The 14,772-nt window shown below is 37.9% G+C and overlaps 1 protein-coding gene across 17 annotated transcripts in view; it reads left to right on the plus strand.

Moving 5' to 3' along the window:
- ptprt (protein tyrosine phosphatase receptor type T) overlaps positions 1–14,772 on the plus strand; it is a 342,074-nt gene that overhangs the window by 90,322 nt on the left and 236,980 nt on the right. For all 17 annotated transcript variants that reach the window (XM_055214314.2, XM_073870461.1, XM_073870460.1 and 14 more), the window contains exon 3: positions 9,539–9,810. In XM_055214314.2, the coding sequence (XP_055070289.1) occupies positions 9,539–9,810 (272 nt within the window). The remainder of the gene's footprint in view (positions 1–9,538; positions 9,811–14,772) is intronic.

A 14,772-nucleotide genomic window follows, 5' to 3' on the forward strand; every position in this document is an offset into this window, starting at 1 on the left:
GCGGAGGTCTAATGATGCATAAAGGAAGAGCTGGAATCCTTATCCAAAGATAAAGTTGTTTCCATTGGATGAGATTCATTGCATTAAGCCGTTCTACCGTGACGTCTTCCCTCTGATAATGACACTTAAATTATTGATTTTCCACTTATCAGATTATCACAGGGGCTTGTGACACAGCCTGTTACAAAACAGCCGAGAAGTCTCATGGGAAAAGGGCACGGGAAATATTGCCGTGATTTTCAAGGGCCAAGACGAATAGCGGCACACAGCTGGTGGGTCGCGCTGACTCCGTGCCAATCACGTATCATTTGGCGCGACAAGCAGGACGAGGTTTCTGCTCGGGATGGGATGGAGGATGGGCTCGGGGATGTGTGAGAAGAAATAATCAGGGCATGGGGAACATGGATAGCAGCACATCATGAAGGTCCATTACACATCCAGGACAGCAAACATATGGGGCCTGACTGAAGTATCCAACTGCTCTCCGTGTTACCGATCCTTTTTCTCTCTTGCTGCCATAAAAACATTTATTCCATTAACACAATTCTTGCTTTCACAAATACACCTTCCCCCAATGCACATGCCCTTGTTGAGGTGGGATTTAACATGCTTAAATGTGTGAAATGGGTCAAAGTACAGATCTGCCGTGCTCAAGAGACTTCATAAAGAGTATGTAATGTATGTGTTTTTAAAGAGATGGCCCATCTGTAGTTTGTGGTTGGGGGGAAGTATATCAGACATGCGTCATCTTTCATTCCCAGCTGCTCTATAGGAAACTATTGCAGCTGATGCATCACTATTGCATCCCATCAGTAGTGTGCAGTGACTGAAATGATAAGGCTGTTAGTAGTAGTAATATAATAGCAATATAGAGAGAAGAGGGTGGGTAAATGGCTAACTAAGGGTGTCACGATTTCGATTTTAAATCGGAATCGATTGAATTTAAGTCACAACCTCGAACTTCGAAATTAAAAAATGGGATCGTCGATGCTGCCACGCCCCCATGTCACGTTAATAAATATTAATGGCATAGCATTTTTTGTCTTTCAAAAAAACAAAAACAAAAACGAGAATTGAATCGAATCGTGACCTTAGAATCGAAAATGTAATCGAATCGAGGATTTGGAGAATCGTGACACCCCTACGGCTAACATTATTACTTTTGATAAATTTTCTGCTTTTCTTCATAAAATCACAAAATCATATGTAGGAAAAGATTGTGTCAAAAACAGAAAATGACTTCAGATGAGTTTTCACAGACTGGGGCACATACAGTATGGAGGGTTGGCGATAGTACAGTATGAAAAAATACTGTATGTGAAGAATAGGGAACATGTTTTACACCATCAGCAAGCACAGCCTGATCTCACAGGAATTCATACATATTTTACGACTGGTATGCATTTGTACAAAGTGAATCAAACAAAAACGTACAATTACTAGAAAAACAAAAACAATAATGAAACTCTTCCCCTAACCTCAACATCACAGGGGCAAAAACAAATCGAATAAAACCTTACAAATGTGTTCGTACGAAAAAATATGAATTAGCCACATTGTTAAATACATACGGTTTCAGCAGTAACAACAAACAGCTTTGTGGAACTAACGTAACTTCTGGTAATCTTCCGTAAAGTAACAATAACAACATAGTCCTTTAAAAGTAGTTTATTTCTGAAAACGAGCAAAATAAATAACACGTAGATTACCTTAGTTCAAATATATAGCTAAATATATTAAAAACTACATTGGGCTAACCAGAGATGTATAGTAACGAAGTAGAACTACTTCACTACTGTACTTAAGTACTAAAAGACAGTATCTGTACTCTACTGAAGTATTATTTTTCTCTTCTACTTCCACTTTTACTTCAGTACATATTTTCGATGAGTTTAATACTTTTACTCCGATACATTTTTTATGTGCTGCATAGTTACTCGTTACACTCAAATGTTATGAATCATTCCAAACCCACATTATCACTGCCGGAGCAGTGATACACATTAGAAACACACACAGATCTGGTCTAAACCAATCGGAGAAAGTGAAGGGCGGACCCCTCGCTCCCTCTCACTCACAAATATGAGCCGGGGTTGTGGACAAATGTGAAGCGAAGAGAGAACCAAAGTGCGCGAGAGAGACAGAGAGAGAGAGAGAATGCGCGAGAAAGGGCGACTGTCCGCGAAAGAAGGAAACCTAAATACATTGAAACACCTTTTACCTATTACCATTATATCGACTAATATTTCATTAATTCTGAATTCTCTATCTCCATATCAGTTAAATTAATCTGAATTATCTGAACATTCATGTCCTTGTACTCCTGCTACAGCCAAAGGAATTGTGAGTGTCCTTTAGCTTAAACATTTGAAATAATATAAACAATATTAAATTCAAACTTTTGACTGTTTTCTTTAATAACTACATTACACAATACTTGTACTTTTACTTTCAGTACTTGAGTAGTATATTTTTTTTAAAAACTACTTGCAATACTTAAGTACAAAACATGTTTAATACTTTAGTACTTCCACTCAAGTGCTGTGCTTGAAGAGCACTTCAACTTCTACTCAAGTCACTTTTTTGATAGAGCACTTGTACTTTTACTCAAGTCTGGGCCCCTAATACTTTATACATCTCTGGGGCTAACATTGCTTTGTAAAATTAATGTATACAATGTTGACAGAAGATCAGCTGCCAAACCTCTTTTCGCATTGCAGTGATTCATGATCGCCGTCTTCCCTCGTCTTTAGGAAACCAAAACATTTGTTATTTTCGATGAGGAATTTGTTCCAGAATTCAGTTTAGCCACTAGTCAGACCATTAAACAAACAGATATCGAAAGTTAACTTTTGTCCAGATGCGTAACAGCGACAACGTGTATGCGTCCAATGAAAGCGGCAATACGAATTGCCACGAGATTGTGTTGGCAAGCAACTAGCATTTAAGTGTTCATGTATATTTTTAAAGCTGTTAATCATTTTAAAATATTAAATTAAGTTGAAATATTGACATGATTTAAGTTAATAAATTTACAGGCATTTGATTAAATGTATGGCTCAGTCCACAGCTCAACCCTTCCTTTTCGAAACGCATAGAGAAGCTACGTTAGCCACCACAGGACACACATGTCATTGTCTGAGACAACATAGTGACGAAACGTGCTTTATAGAGCAATTTTTCCATTTAGGGCTACTGTTAGAAACATGGGGAAATGGCGACTTCCGTGTAAGGGGACCTGCATGTATGTAGATAAAAACGTCCCATTCTCATAAAAACAACACAATTCGTTTTGTAAGTTCTTTATACACCACTGATAAAATAGTTATGTATATTACATTGCATTTCTTTCAAGAGATATTTCTAAAAGTTACACAGTGCACCTTTAATTGAAATCCTTGATTTAGCTGTTGTTTGTTACATCAGCTGTAAACTGTTGTTCTACTAGTTACCCTCTTTTCGAACCATTAGTCAACAAATCATTGGTGAACACTGTAGGTGCTTTGTGGACATCACTGCCCCTCCCTTCATGCTTTGCCTAAGGATCTCCATGAGAATTCAAAGAAAGGATGCATCTCTCTGAGAAAGGCCCTGTCCCAAATGGTGCACTTCATGTTGACTTTCGGTCTCGTGGACTTAAATTGCGCGTGCTCGCTTAGTCTACAAGTCCGTGTCTCATAAGTCATTTTTACACTCTGAAGTGTGCTCATCAGCACCCCCTTTGCATTTGCATGCCCGGACTTCAGTAGGCTTCGCACACTTTACCAACCCAGAAGTCCTTGCGAAAGAGCAATCAGACAACGGAAGGGAGGAGTTCACACTGCAACTTCTCTTCCTATTTCTGGTGTGGTGCTCTAATCTGTCCAAAATACGACTACAGTGTGCCCCCTTGGACTTGCGTCAAGGGACCCTAATGTCTGGAATGTGCCATTTGGGACAGGGCCAAAGTGTTAGTTTTGAAAAATGATGAAGTATTTTTGTCTTGTCTTCAGTCAAAATATCTAAAAATTCTAAAATTAAGATGGATTTTCTGGAAGCAAATGACCTAAGAAAATAAATCTAATTTTAGACAAACAAATCATGACAAAAAATACTAAGAAAGTAATTTTTTGCAGTGCAGTTCTCACTTTTGATCTCAAATTTGATATCTTTTATTATTTATTTATACATTTTTGTCCCGTTTTTTTTTTTTTTTATTTTGGAGGCCACTGCATTGCCACACAAGCCCTTTATTTTCTTTATTCCATCTCATGTTTTCTCACTCACCGCATTGGCTTTTCCACAGTATGTAACAGATTAACGCCCTTGGTTGGCTCAATGGTAAATAGGTGCTTTATTGTTTCTGGAATAAAACTGCCAGGCTGAAATGAGGAACGCGGTGACTTTATCATACCGAGCAGCAGAGGGCCCAAAGTAAAGGGACCTGCCATAATTGCATATTAAAGTGACAACTAAAAGAGTTTGCACTATTTGTCATGTGGGGATCACATTATGATGGCGAGAATGTGACATTTAGTGCAAAGAGCTCCCCGTGGAAATACTCAGGGGGAATAATGACTTTCGCCGGCAAGGCCTGTGAGTGCTTCGCGGCCCCACGCGGAACAATCCACTCTGACGAAATGAGCCGAAATTGCCGCACGCGGGCCGGGCGCCTCCATGATTGATGTGAATGGCACGTCTTACTTCGACAGGCTCTTAGACGTTTAAACCAATAAATCTTAAAATTAAGGGCGTTTAGGAATAAACGTAACATCTCTTTAGGTTAATGCAGGGTTGACAGCTGTCAGCTAAGCTGCTCTGATGTGATGTCTTACCGAAGGGTGTACAGTAAGTGGCCCCTACGTTTGTAAAAAAACAGTAATGGATTGATATCACCATTGTTTGCCTGTCTCAAAAACATGGTTAGTGGTTGATGTCAACGGCTTTGTGGTAAATGGCGTAAAACTTCTGTGAAAGTCTATTTTGTTGCCTGCACGTTTGCTGATAGCTGAGAAGACTATTGCTATCGATTTTAAAAGATGAGATCGTCAAAGTGCACTGTTTTACTCCACAACCCGTTTTGATATCGTTCAACATTGATCCGTTTTTATCAATGCCCGCTGTTGTAGGAAAACAAATTATTATCCAAAAAGTTTTCTTGATAGAAACATTCACCCTTGAGGAATCTCAAACGTTATATATTTTAGTATCTCTCTCTTAAAATAAATTATTATTCACCTTGTTTCTTAGATCTCATTAGTAAATGAAATAAACAGCAGTGCCTCCAATGCATTAGGACTGCATGAAGTAATCGGGTAATATCATTGAGACAATTGACAGGCTACGCATTTTTAATCAGCTTTCCTTTGAGAGCGTCCGCATTTCATTTTCTTCAATAGACTAAAACCGTGATGTAAACATTCATTTCCAAGTCCCACAGCAAGACTGTGCCAATCACAGTCATATTTGTATCATTGTCATGGTTGTGCGGACTGATTTGTCAAGAGTGTTTTAAGCATCCAAAAGCCCACCTGGAATAAATAATATTGAATTATTTATCGTAAAACCATTACATCCAATTTCACATTGGATTCGCTGAAGACAGTGTAATCTACTGAAGCATCTATTGTGAGTCAGTGATGTGATTGAAGACGCTGGCCTGATTGCTTGTTTGTGAGTTTTTGGTGCTTTTGGTCTAAATTACCACTTGGTTCAAAGGCCTCCCTTCGTCCGAACATATATATTGGCAATCATTAACGGTGGTTATATATAGCTGTCTGCTCAGAATACCTGATGAAAAAATGCAAGTGGGCAGAATATGAGATGCAATCATGCGAGTTCACTACCGGCGCTCTGTTTAGGGGCCTTCGCTAGATTGGATCAGTGTGCCGAAATGATTGGCCTCATCCTGGAGCCTGAGGTTGAGCTGATTGATAGATGCGATGCGTCTGGGGCTTGTGGTCATGTCTTAGATAATATATGTGATGAATAGGGTTATGTGGCGACGGCTACCTCTGCCCACCTCGCAAATGATGCATTGTGATGTAGAATAGCGAGGGTGTCGGGAAAAAATTGGGATTTTGAATTTGACCCGTGTAGGTAAAGTTTTACAGTGCCTTACCGTGGGTTCACACCAGCCATGTTTGAGGCGCCGAATTCGCGTGTACCGCGTATAGTTTGCCGCTTGAACATTTTGAGTTTACTCGCTTCATTCACGCGTGAAATTCTAGTCATCGAGACATTCACACGGAAATTCGTGTCATGGGAGGGGCTTCTGCGACTCTACTCGCATCCTGTAATCACATCACTACTAGAGCAAGCTCGCGTTTTTACGCCAAAGTTCACATTTTTCAAGTCGTGCATTTGCAGCAGCAACGCTCAACTAGACGCGCGAATGAGGCGGAATCACGCCGCGCTACACGCCTCATTTGCGCCGCAAGACGCCTCTACCACGCCTGGTGTGAACGCAGCATTAGACCTTAGCATGTAGCTTCTGAAATGGTCGCACAGTCACCATCCCATAAACGGTCTGTAATTACTATTGAAACACTAACATAGATATTAATTCTGTTGAATAGCCATGATTTTGATTGATAACCAGCCTGTCACCTTTGTTAAGTCCAAAACTGTTTTCCCAAAAGTTAATGGATTCAATTCCATTGTGGATTTTTTTAAATAACTCTGAATTAATTATAATAATTTATCATAAAATTGGCACCTCTGAGACTTTAATTGCTTTACCCGTGGAAAGTGAATGATTGTCACCTTCTCCAAGAAAAAAAATCATGATTTTTGTATCCTGTAAAGCCCCACTCGTACAATACTTTCATTATATTCTCTTTCAAGTGCATCATTGCTTTTAGTATTAACTTTTACAAAACCACTTGTACGTCTGTAAGATAGCACATTGTCTCATAAACGTGGAGTAAAAAAGATGAAGATTTTCATTTCATAAATGGTGTATCAACGATTTTACAATTACCAGTTATACTGGTCTGGGAAGCACACTGCTTACTGGGACACACAAAAAAACATGAATGTGGTGGTTTTGATTATTTAAATGATAGTGTTGTTAGTAATGTGTGAAAAGAATAAAAAACAGATATAAGAACATTAAAATATCTTCAATAAGCTCTATGCACCCCAATGCTATTTTAAAATACTTAAACACCAAATAAAATGTATTTCTTGACTTGTTTTCCAACATAAATATCTAACAAGTCCTAAACTGAGATATATGTAATTTTTGTTTTCTAAACACAAAAACTGAAAACAGAATATCATAGAGCAGTGGTTCTCGGCCGCAAAATAGGGGGCCCCAATTTTATGACATTTTATAAAATACATTATTTATCATGAATTCTGTATAATTAAACCTAAAAAAAAATAAGGCTAATAACCAACAACACTACTTTGTATACTTGAATATGTTTTGTCTAATTAAAATGTTACGTTTTAGAACAAATTTGTCATAAAGTTTCTTTTGGGGGGCCGCAAAGGAATTCACTGTACACAAGGGGGGCCGCACGCTAAAAAAGTTTGAGAACCACTGTCCTAGGGAATATTGGTTCTCTTGATTTAAGAGTATTTGTGTTGGAAAACAAATTAATGGATTCAATTCCATTGTGGATTTTTTTAATAACTAATCAGTCGGATTAGACTGATTAAATTTATCTCTTTATTAAGTACTTAATTCAAGTTTATTTTTCATATCCCATTGGCAGATTTATTTCTGGTTAAGCATAAACTCGAAACACATAAATCATGGCAATTCATAGGCATTTCATGAACAAGCAAATTCGCATAAATGTGTATGCCCAAAAGGTTTAAGGGTGGTGTCAGGGATGGGGTATCAAGAAGCGATACACCAATATATCAGCCAATAATCGGTATCGTCAGCTATTGGCCAATAGTTTTAAAACAGCCGATAGCCATGGCCGATCTATCCTGTCAACAGGAAAATGGAATTTGAACTCATATAAAAATGTAAAGAAACATCACTAGTTGAATATTCAATATAAATGGTCGTCATATGAATGAATATTAAAATTTTCAGAATTTAGTTAATGCAAGTTTATATAACCACCAAACTATTGGCATCGGTATTAGGATTGTGCTGACATGTTGCTAATAGCTGGCTTTAATGACAATAGTTGGCGATTAGTTATTATTATTATCATCATAGTTTCACATTAACATGTGCATTTGCATGCTTTTCATCGCATGAGAGGCTTTGTGGGCTTTACTTTGCGCGAGAGAGCTTGTAATGCGCACGGATTCCTTCTCGCATGCACGTGGACTCAACGCGTACGTTTTGGGCTCTTGCTCGGACCTGAATGTGTGTGGCATGGACTCCCCCAGCACCTGAACTTGTTATACGCGCCACTCTGGCATTTCCTTGCACTAGAGAGGTTGTTAGGCATGCAAAGGGTTAAAACCAGTGAGTTTGTTGTTCCCACTCCCTGGCACGCAGGAAATTTTATAGCGCCTCGACTTAGTGATGCTAATGGATTAATGGCATTCGTTTTTACAAGGTTGCGGTTGTGACAGTGTTGCCCTTGCTTCTTTTTTGTCCACCAATCAAGTGCCTTGTCATAAATGAGTAAAACATTTGCAAATAAATAAATGAGTAAACTACTGCCCGCCCCCCCGATACTATTGTGTATCGGCGATCTCCCAGGCTAACGATAGGACGATCTCAATGGGGCATATTGCCCAACACTAATCGGGCTATATCAGTCTGAATCCATGGAAAATTTAATATCGGTGCATCTCTAGTATTATTTCTTTTAACAATTGTACGTTTTTCACTTTGTACAAATTTATATGAATTAGCCAACTTGTACAAAATGTACGAATTTCTGTGAGATCAGGTTATAAACTCACTTAATGTTTTTGTTGTTGTTGAAAACAGGTTCAGCAAACAAAAAACGTATTATCTGATAGGTCATTTTGCTTCTGAAGTAAATGTATCTTGACTTTTTTAGATAGCAATTTTTAGATACTTGTACTGGAAAACAAGACAGAAATACCAAGAAAACAATTTTGCAGTGAACATAATAACATCCACTTTAATAAGCACTACTGTGGGGAAATATGTTGCAAAGTAGTATTTCTGTTACAAACATCAACCTCCTCAGTGAGTGTTTTTCTATTACTTATGCTGTAAAGCAGTGGCCTCCAACATGGTGCCCGTGGTGCCCGCACAGAGTCTGTGAGTTGCCCGCCAACTCACAGACTAATAGAAGACCATTCTCTTAATAGCCTCGATTTTAATATTTATTTACTACATATTTTTATATTAGCTTGGCTTCGTTTATGTACGTTAACATTTTAAACATGATGAAACATATCAACTCTAAAATAAAATCAACAAGTAAAACATACATGTTTTGAGTTAACTAGCCCTTCAGATTGTTTTATTCATTATGGTAGCACTTGCTCACAAAAATCTGTAAAGTAATAAAGTAATTAACTATTGCATCTTTTTTACTAATTCTAATCGGCTCTTTCTGTACTGTATAGTATTGTAAAGTTTCTGTTCACCTTTCTCCCGTAGGTTCTTTTATGATTGTGAACGCATCTGGTCGAGCATCAGGTCAGAAGGCGCACCTGCTCCTCCCCACGCTAAAAGAAAATGACACCCACTGCATTGATTTCCACTACTCCCTGTCCAGCCGCGATGGGACGAGTCCTGGAACCCTCAACGTCTACATTAAGGTGGATGGAGGGCCGCAGGGGAACCCCATCTGGAACGCCTCGGCCCCGGTCACCGAAGGTTGGGTAAAAGCCGAACTGGCCATCAGCACCTTTTGGCCAAACTCCTACCAGGTAAGAAAAGTTTTAATCCCACTTGTATGTACGCTATGAGTGTACATAGTTAATGACCCTGATTGAGATGTTTCTGAAGTTGGCGCTAGCAAGATCCAATGTGTTTGGTGGAACATTACGATCAACGGTCATGGATTTGATCCTAAGAAATAAAAATACTTATAAAATGTATACTTTAAATGCCGCTTTGGATAAAGCATCTGCCGGATGCATAAATGTTAATGTAATGTATGCAAATGCAGTAAAATCCTTGCATTTAATGCATTAAATCAAGAATTAGATAGCATTAAGTCCGACAAGCAAAATTAATAAACATTAAAGTGCTTAAAGGAATATTCCATTTTCTTAAAAGAAAAATCCAGATAATTTACTCACCACCATGTCATCCAAAATGTTGATGTCTTTCTTTGTTCAGTCAAGAAGAAATTATGTTTTTTGAGGAAAATATTGCAGGATATTTCTCATTTTAATGGACTTTAATAGACACCAACAATTAATACTTAACTCAACACTTAACAGTTTTTTTCAACGGAGTTTCAAAGGACTATAAACAATCCCAAACGAGGCATAAGGGTCTTATCTAGCGAAACGATTGTCATTTTTGACAAGAAAAAAAATGCTCTTTTAAACCACAACTTTTTGTCTTGGTCCGGTCCAGCACGACCTAACGTAAATGCGTAGTGACGTAGGGAGGTCACGTGTTACATATATAAAACGCACATTTGCGGACCATTGTAAACAATAAACTGACACAACGACATTAATTAGTATCAGTTCACATACAACAACTTAGGAACGGTCCTCTTTCAACACACTTGTAAACACTGGGGCGGAGTTTCGTGTTCGTCTTCTGTGACCTCTTGACGTCATGACGTATGGCGTGGGGTCACCTGGCGCATCACGACCAGATCTAGACGAGAAGTTGTGCTTTAAAAGTGTATATTTGTTATTTTTCTGTTATCTTATCGTTTTGCTAGATAAGACACTTATGCCTCGTTTGGGATTGTTTATAGTCCTTTAAAACTCCGTTGAAAAAAACTGTAAAGTGTTGAGTTAAGTATTAATTGTTGGTGTCTATTAAAGTCCATTAAAATGAGAAAAATCCTGCAATGTTTTCTTCAATAAACATAATTTCTTCTCGACTGAACAAAGAAAGACATCAACATTTTGGATGACATGGTGGTGAGTAAATTATCTGGATTTTTCTTTTAAGAAAATGGAATTATTCCTTTAAGATTTAACATCCACCATCTAAACCAGTTCTAGACCACAACCAGACTAGCATAAACCAGCTACGGTTGTTTTAGCCAGGTGAACATCCATTGGAGGCAGCTAAATGTAATGTACAGCCAATTTTGGTCCGTTGGCACAGAAATGGACTTAACAAGTTTATTTTCTGTCGTGTATTTCGGGTGAATGGCACCAATTGAGTCTCAGAGTGGGGCAGTGGATTGCTCTCGGCTTCAATTATCATCGCAATCACTGTAGCCTAATCTCACCTACAAATGGCTTTGGTGAATACGCTTTTAGCCGTTAATTTTAGATCCATCTTTTTGCTTATTATCGTTCATGCTCGCTCGCTCTTTTTCTCATTTTTTTGAAAAGTCATTACGTCTTTGTGCCCAGGCTCTCACTCACACTTACTCTGCCGCTCGGTCTGTCTATAGATTCACGGGTCAATCTGCGCAGTAAAATACACTCATAAGATTAGCCGTGTAATTGAATTAACTAATGAGGAAAACAAATATTTAGCCTGCGCCGGGAATACTGGGATCCTCTATGCAAGCAGCAGTCTAATATTTACTAAGGCCAATATTTGCTTTGGGCATCTGTTTGACCAGCAGGCAATTTCAAAGCGGATGTGCACATGTGTGTTTGAGTTTATATGTCTGCATCTGGGGAAAACATGTCAAATTTAACACCTAAATGAATATGTTAATAATAATGCAGTGGCATTATTTTAAAATGTTAGCGATTTACATTAAGCAGATGCTTTTATCACATTTAATTTTGTTGTTTTGATATTTTATAACTAAGCATTTTTTACCCAAAATTGTCATTACTGTAATGGGTCCATATGTTTCACTTCTTTTTATCAGACTATTCATTATTGTTATCATTAGTTGGGATGTAATAAAAACAATCCCCCAATGGAAAACAATGTAATGGCCCTAAAAACAGTCTTCTATGTAATTTCAGCAAAACATTTCTTATTTCTGATTTTAAGGTGAGCTACGACCTGATGGGTTTTCAACAGGTGTGCTTGCTTAACTGTATACACCCCAAAAAATGTTGGGGTTATTTTTAACCCAGCATTGGGTCAAAAGGGGATGACCCGTTTGGGTTGTAATTTTTAAGTTTTTTAAAGGGGGTATACACCAAAACATGGATGAAAACGACAAGTGGATGCTGTTGCTGTGATACTTCAGTTTTCTTTAGTAGTCATACAATGCACTGGTTGGTTGTTGTGTTTTTTTGCACCGCCCCTCCTCCACTGATTGGACGGCTGAGTTAAAAGTGACATTGACCAACTGAGTGTTTCATCCAAAAGTTGAAGTCTGGGTTGACAAAACCCGCCAACTGCGGGTGTTTTGGAAAAGTATGGAGCCTCCGTTGGAAACAATCAAAAACATATTCCGGCCGCAGGTGGGTGTACACGCCCCTAACTAGGGATGCATTACAATTAATCGCAATTAATCTATAGCAAAATAAAAGTTTTTGTTTACATCATATATGTGTGTGAACTGTGTATAATAACTTTGTATAAATAAATGCACACACATGCATGTATATATTTAAGAATTGTTTACATGTGTATATACATTAATATACTTAATATATATACACATATACTTAATATATAAATATATATTTTTTCTTAAAATTATACATGCATGTGTGCATATTTATAAATATAAATAATTATTATACACAGTTCACACACATATATGATGTAAACAAAAACTTTTATTCTGCTATAGATTAATCACGATTAATCGTAATGCATCCCTACCCATAACCCATTGTTTTGTAAGATATAAACATTTTCTCAGTTAATTTAACCCAATGGCTGGGTTTGTCCTTTTTGACCCAACGTTTCGTGGAAAATAACCCAGCATTTTTCCGATCGCATCCAATTTTCTCAGAGATGACTCTCTTTGTTCATTTTCTGTCTGCTAGTTTCGTATTTATTATCACAGGAAGCCATTTGGAGTTTTTAAAAACGCTCACTTCTCTTGCTGAGTTGAACTTAATAAATTGGCTATTAAATATCAAGGACTAATATCTGCCAAACTATCTGTCCCCGGCATCATAAACTATTCCGAAAAAATATAACCCACTGGGAGTTTGATTAGAGCAACGAATTTGCCGGATAAGTGGCCAATTTTGCCAAAATGAATCTCTAGGTTAATTGACTTGTTTCCTGCAGTGGCACATTTGAAAACGTAGGGTGCCGCTTTCAATGTGACAGCGTTTAAAGGGTACAGACTTATGACATGCAAAAAAGGCAAATGAAGTCTCTTTTTGAACTTGTGATGGTACATTTTAAAAGTGGTCCTTTTTGAATGTGCAATGACAGTGTGATCATTTGAGTCGGCCATGATGATGTGAATGAATTATGAATACAGCAGTGCCCTTGAGCTGGGGCTTGGCTGATAAAATGACCACGTTTAAGAAAATGCACATAGAAATGAAAATTCTGTCATGATTTACTCAACCTTGTGTCATTACCAACCAAATCACAAAATGCTGTACAGAATGTTGGGACTGCTGTTTTCTTTAAAACGAAAGCGTATAGTGACCAGGGCCTGTCGAATGCATGAAACATATAAGTAGGGGAGAGCCTAACGCTTTTTGGTTTTGGCTCAATCATTCCACAAATGAACATTTGAAGTTAGTTTCTATTACTTATCATTCTATCATTCTCAATAAATTTGACACACAATTTTTTATAAGACAGGCACATTTATTTTGTAGGCAGCCAGCAATCATTCGTGTGTACCCTATTTAAAAAAATGTTAGCGTTAATTCTAAGGGGTTAGTTGTAACACAGTGTTACAATTAACTCCGCTGGGTCAAAATATTTTCAAGCCCACCAAAAAAGTTGCTAAGAGCTGCAGACATATTTCAAAACGATGCTATGTTTTAGTCACTGATTAATGTTACATAGCATTGGATTTGGTATCTTTCACACCCAACTCAGAAACCGAAAAAAACATATGATGAAAAAATTGACTTACATGCCATAAAACACTCGTTTATCAACAACTCTCAGGAAAAACATTATACATTTCAAATAATTTGCAAGAGATCGTATTTTGGCAGCGTGAAAAAATACCGGAAAAACAAAACGCTCAACCTTGTGCAACAATGTAAACAGTCCGTGTTACAACTAACCCTGCGTTTTGCATTCTGGACCCAGTTTGGGTACCACTGATCAAAAACATTCCTGAACAGAGTTTTACCCTTTTATAGCGAAAACATGGTGGGAACTGAGATTAGGAGAGTAGGTGTCAGTCCTGCATCTCATCTCATCTCTGGGCTCTTTTGGGGAAACCATGGACTAAAGTTCATCCTGTGCACAGGTGTTGGTGTGTGGCTCTAGAAGAGAGAGAAAGAGAAATAGAGACCACCGACCAGACCACACACGTCTGTGCCACATGGCATGTTAACTGTGCCAGCCCCATATGTGGAGTAAAAGGGGGAGAGGGGATTGTGTATGTGAATTTTCTTGCATAGTTTCAAAAATATATATATTTTTTCAGTTTGATAAAAAACAGGTTTTTCCTCAGTCCTTATCATATAGTTCAAAGTATGGCTGCCAAAATTATCAAAATATATCATTTGCACATCTCAGTGGTCTGCAATAACCACAAATGTTTGTGTGGTCAAAATTTGATGTTGATGCAAACAGCAAAGAGACTGATGAGACAGAGAGAGTGATTTACATTTACACTTATT

Source organism: Misgurnus anguillicaudatus, chromosome 8 (assembly GCF_027580225.2).
Source record: "Misgurnus anguillicaudatus chromosome 8, ASM2758022v2, whole genome shotgun sequence".
In the NCBI taxonomy this organism is placed as follows: domain Eukaryota; kingdom Metazoa; phylum Chordata; class Actinopteri; order Cypriniformes; family Cobitidae; genus Misgurnus; species Misgurnus anguillicaudatus.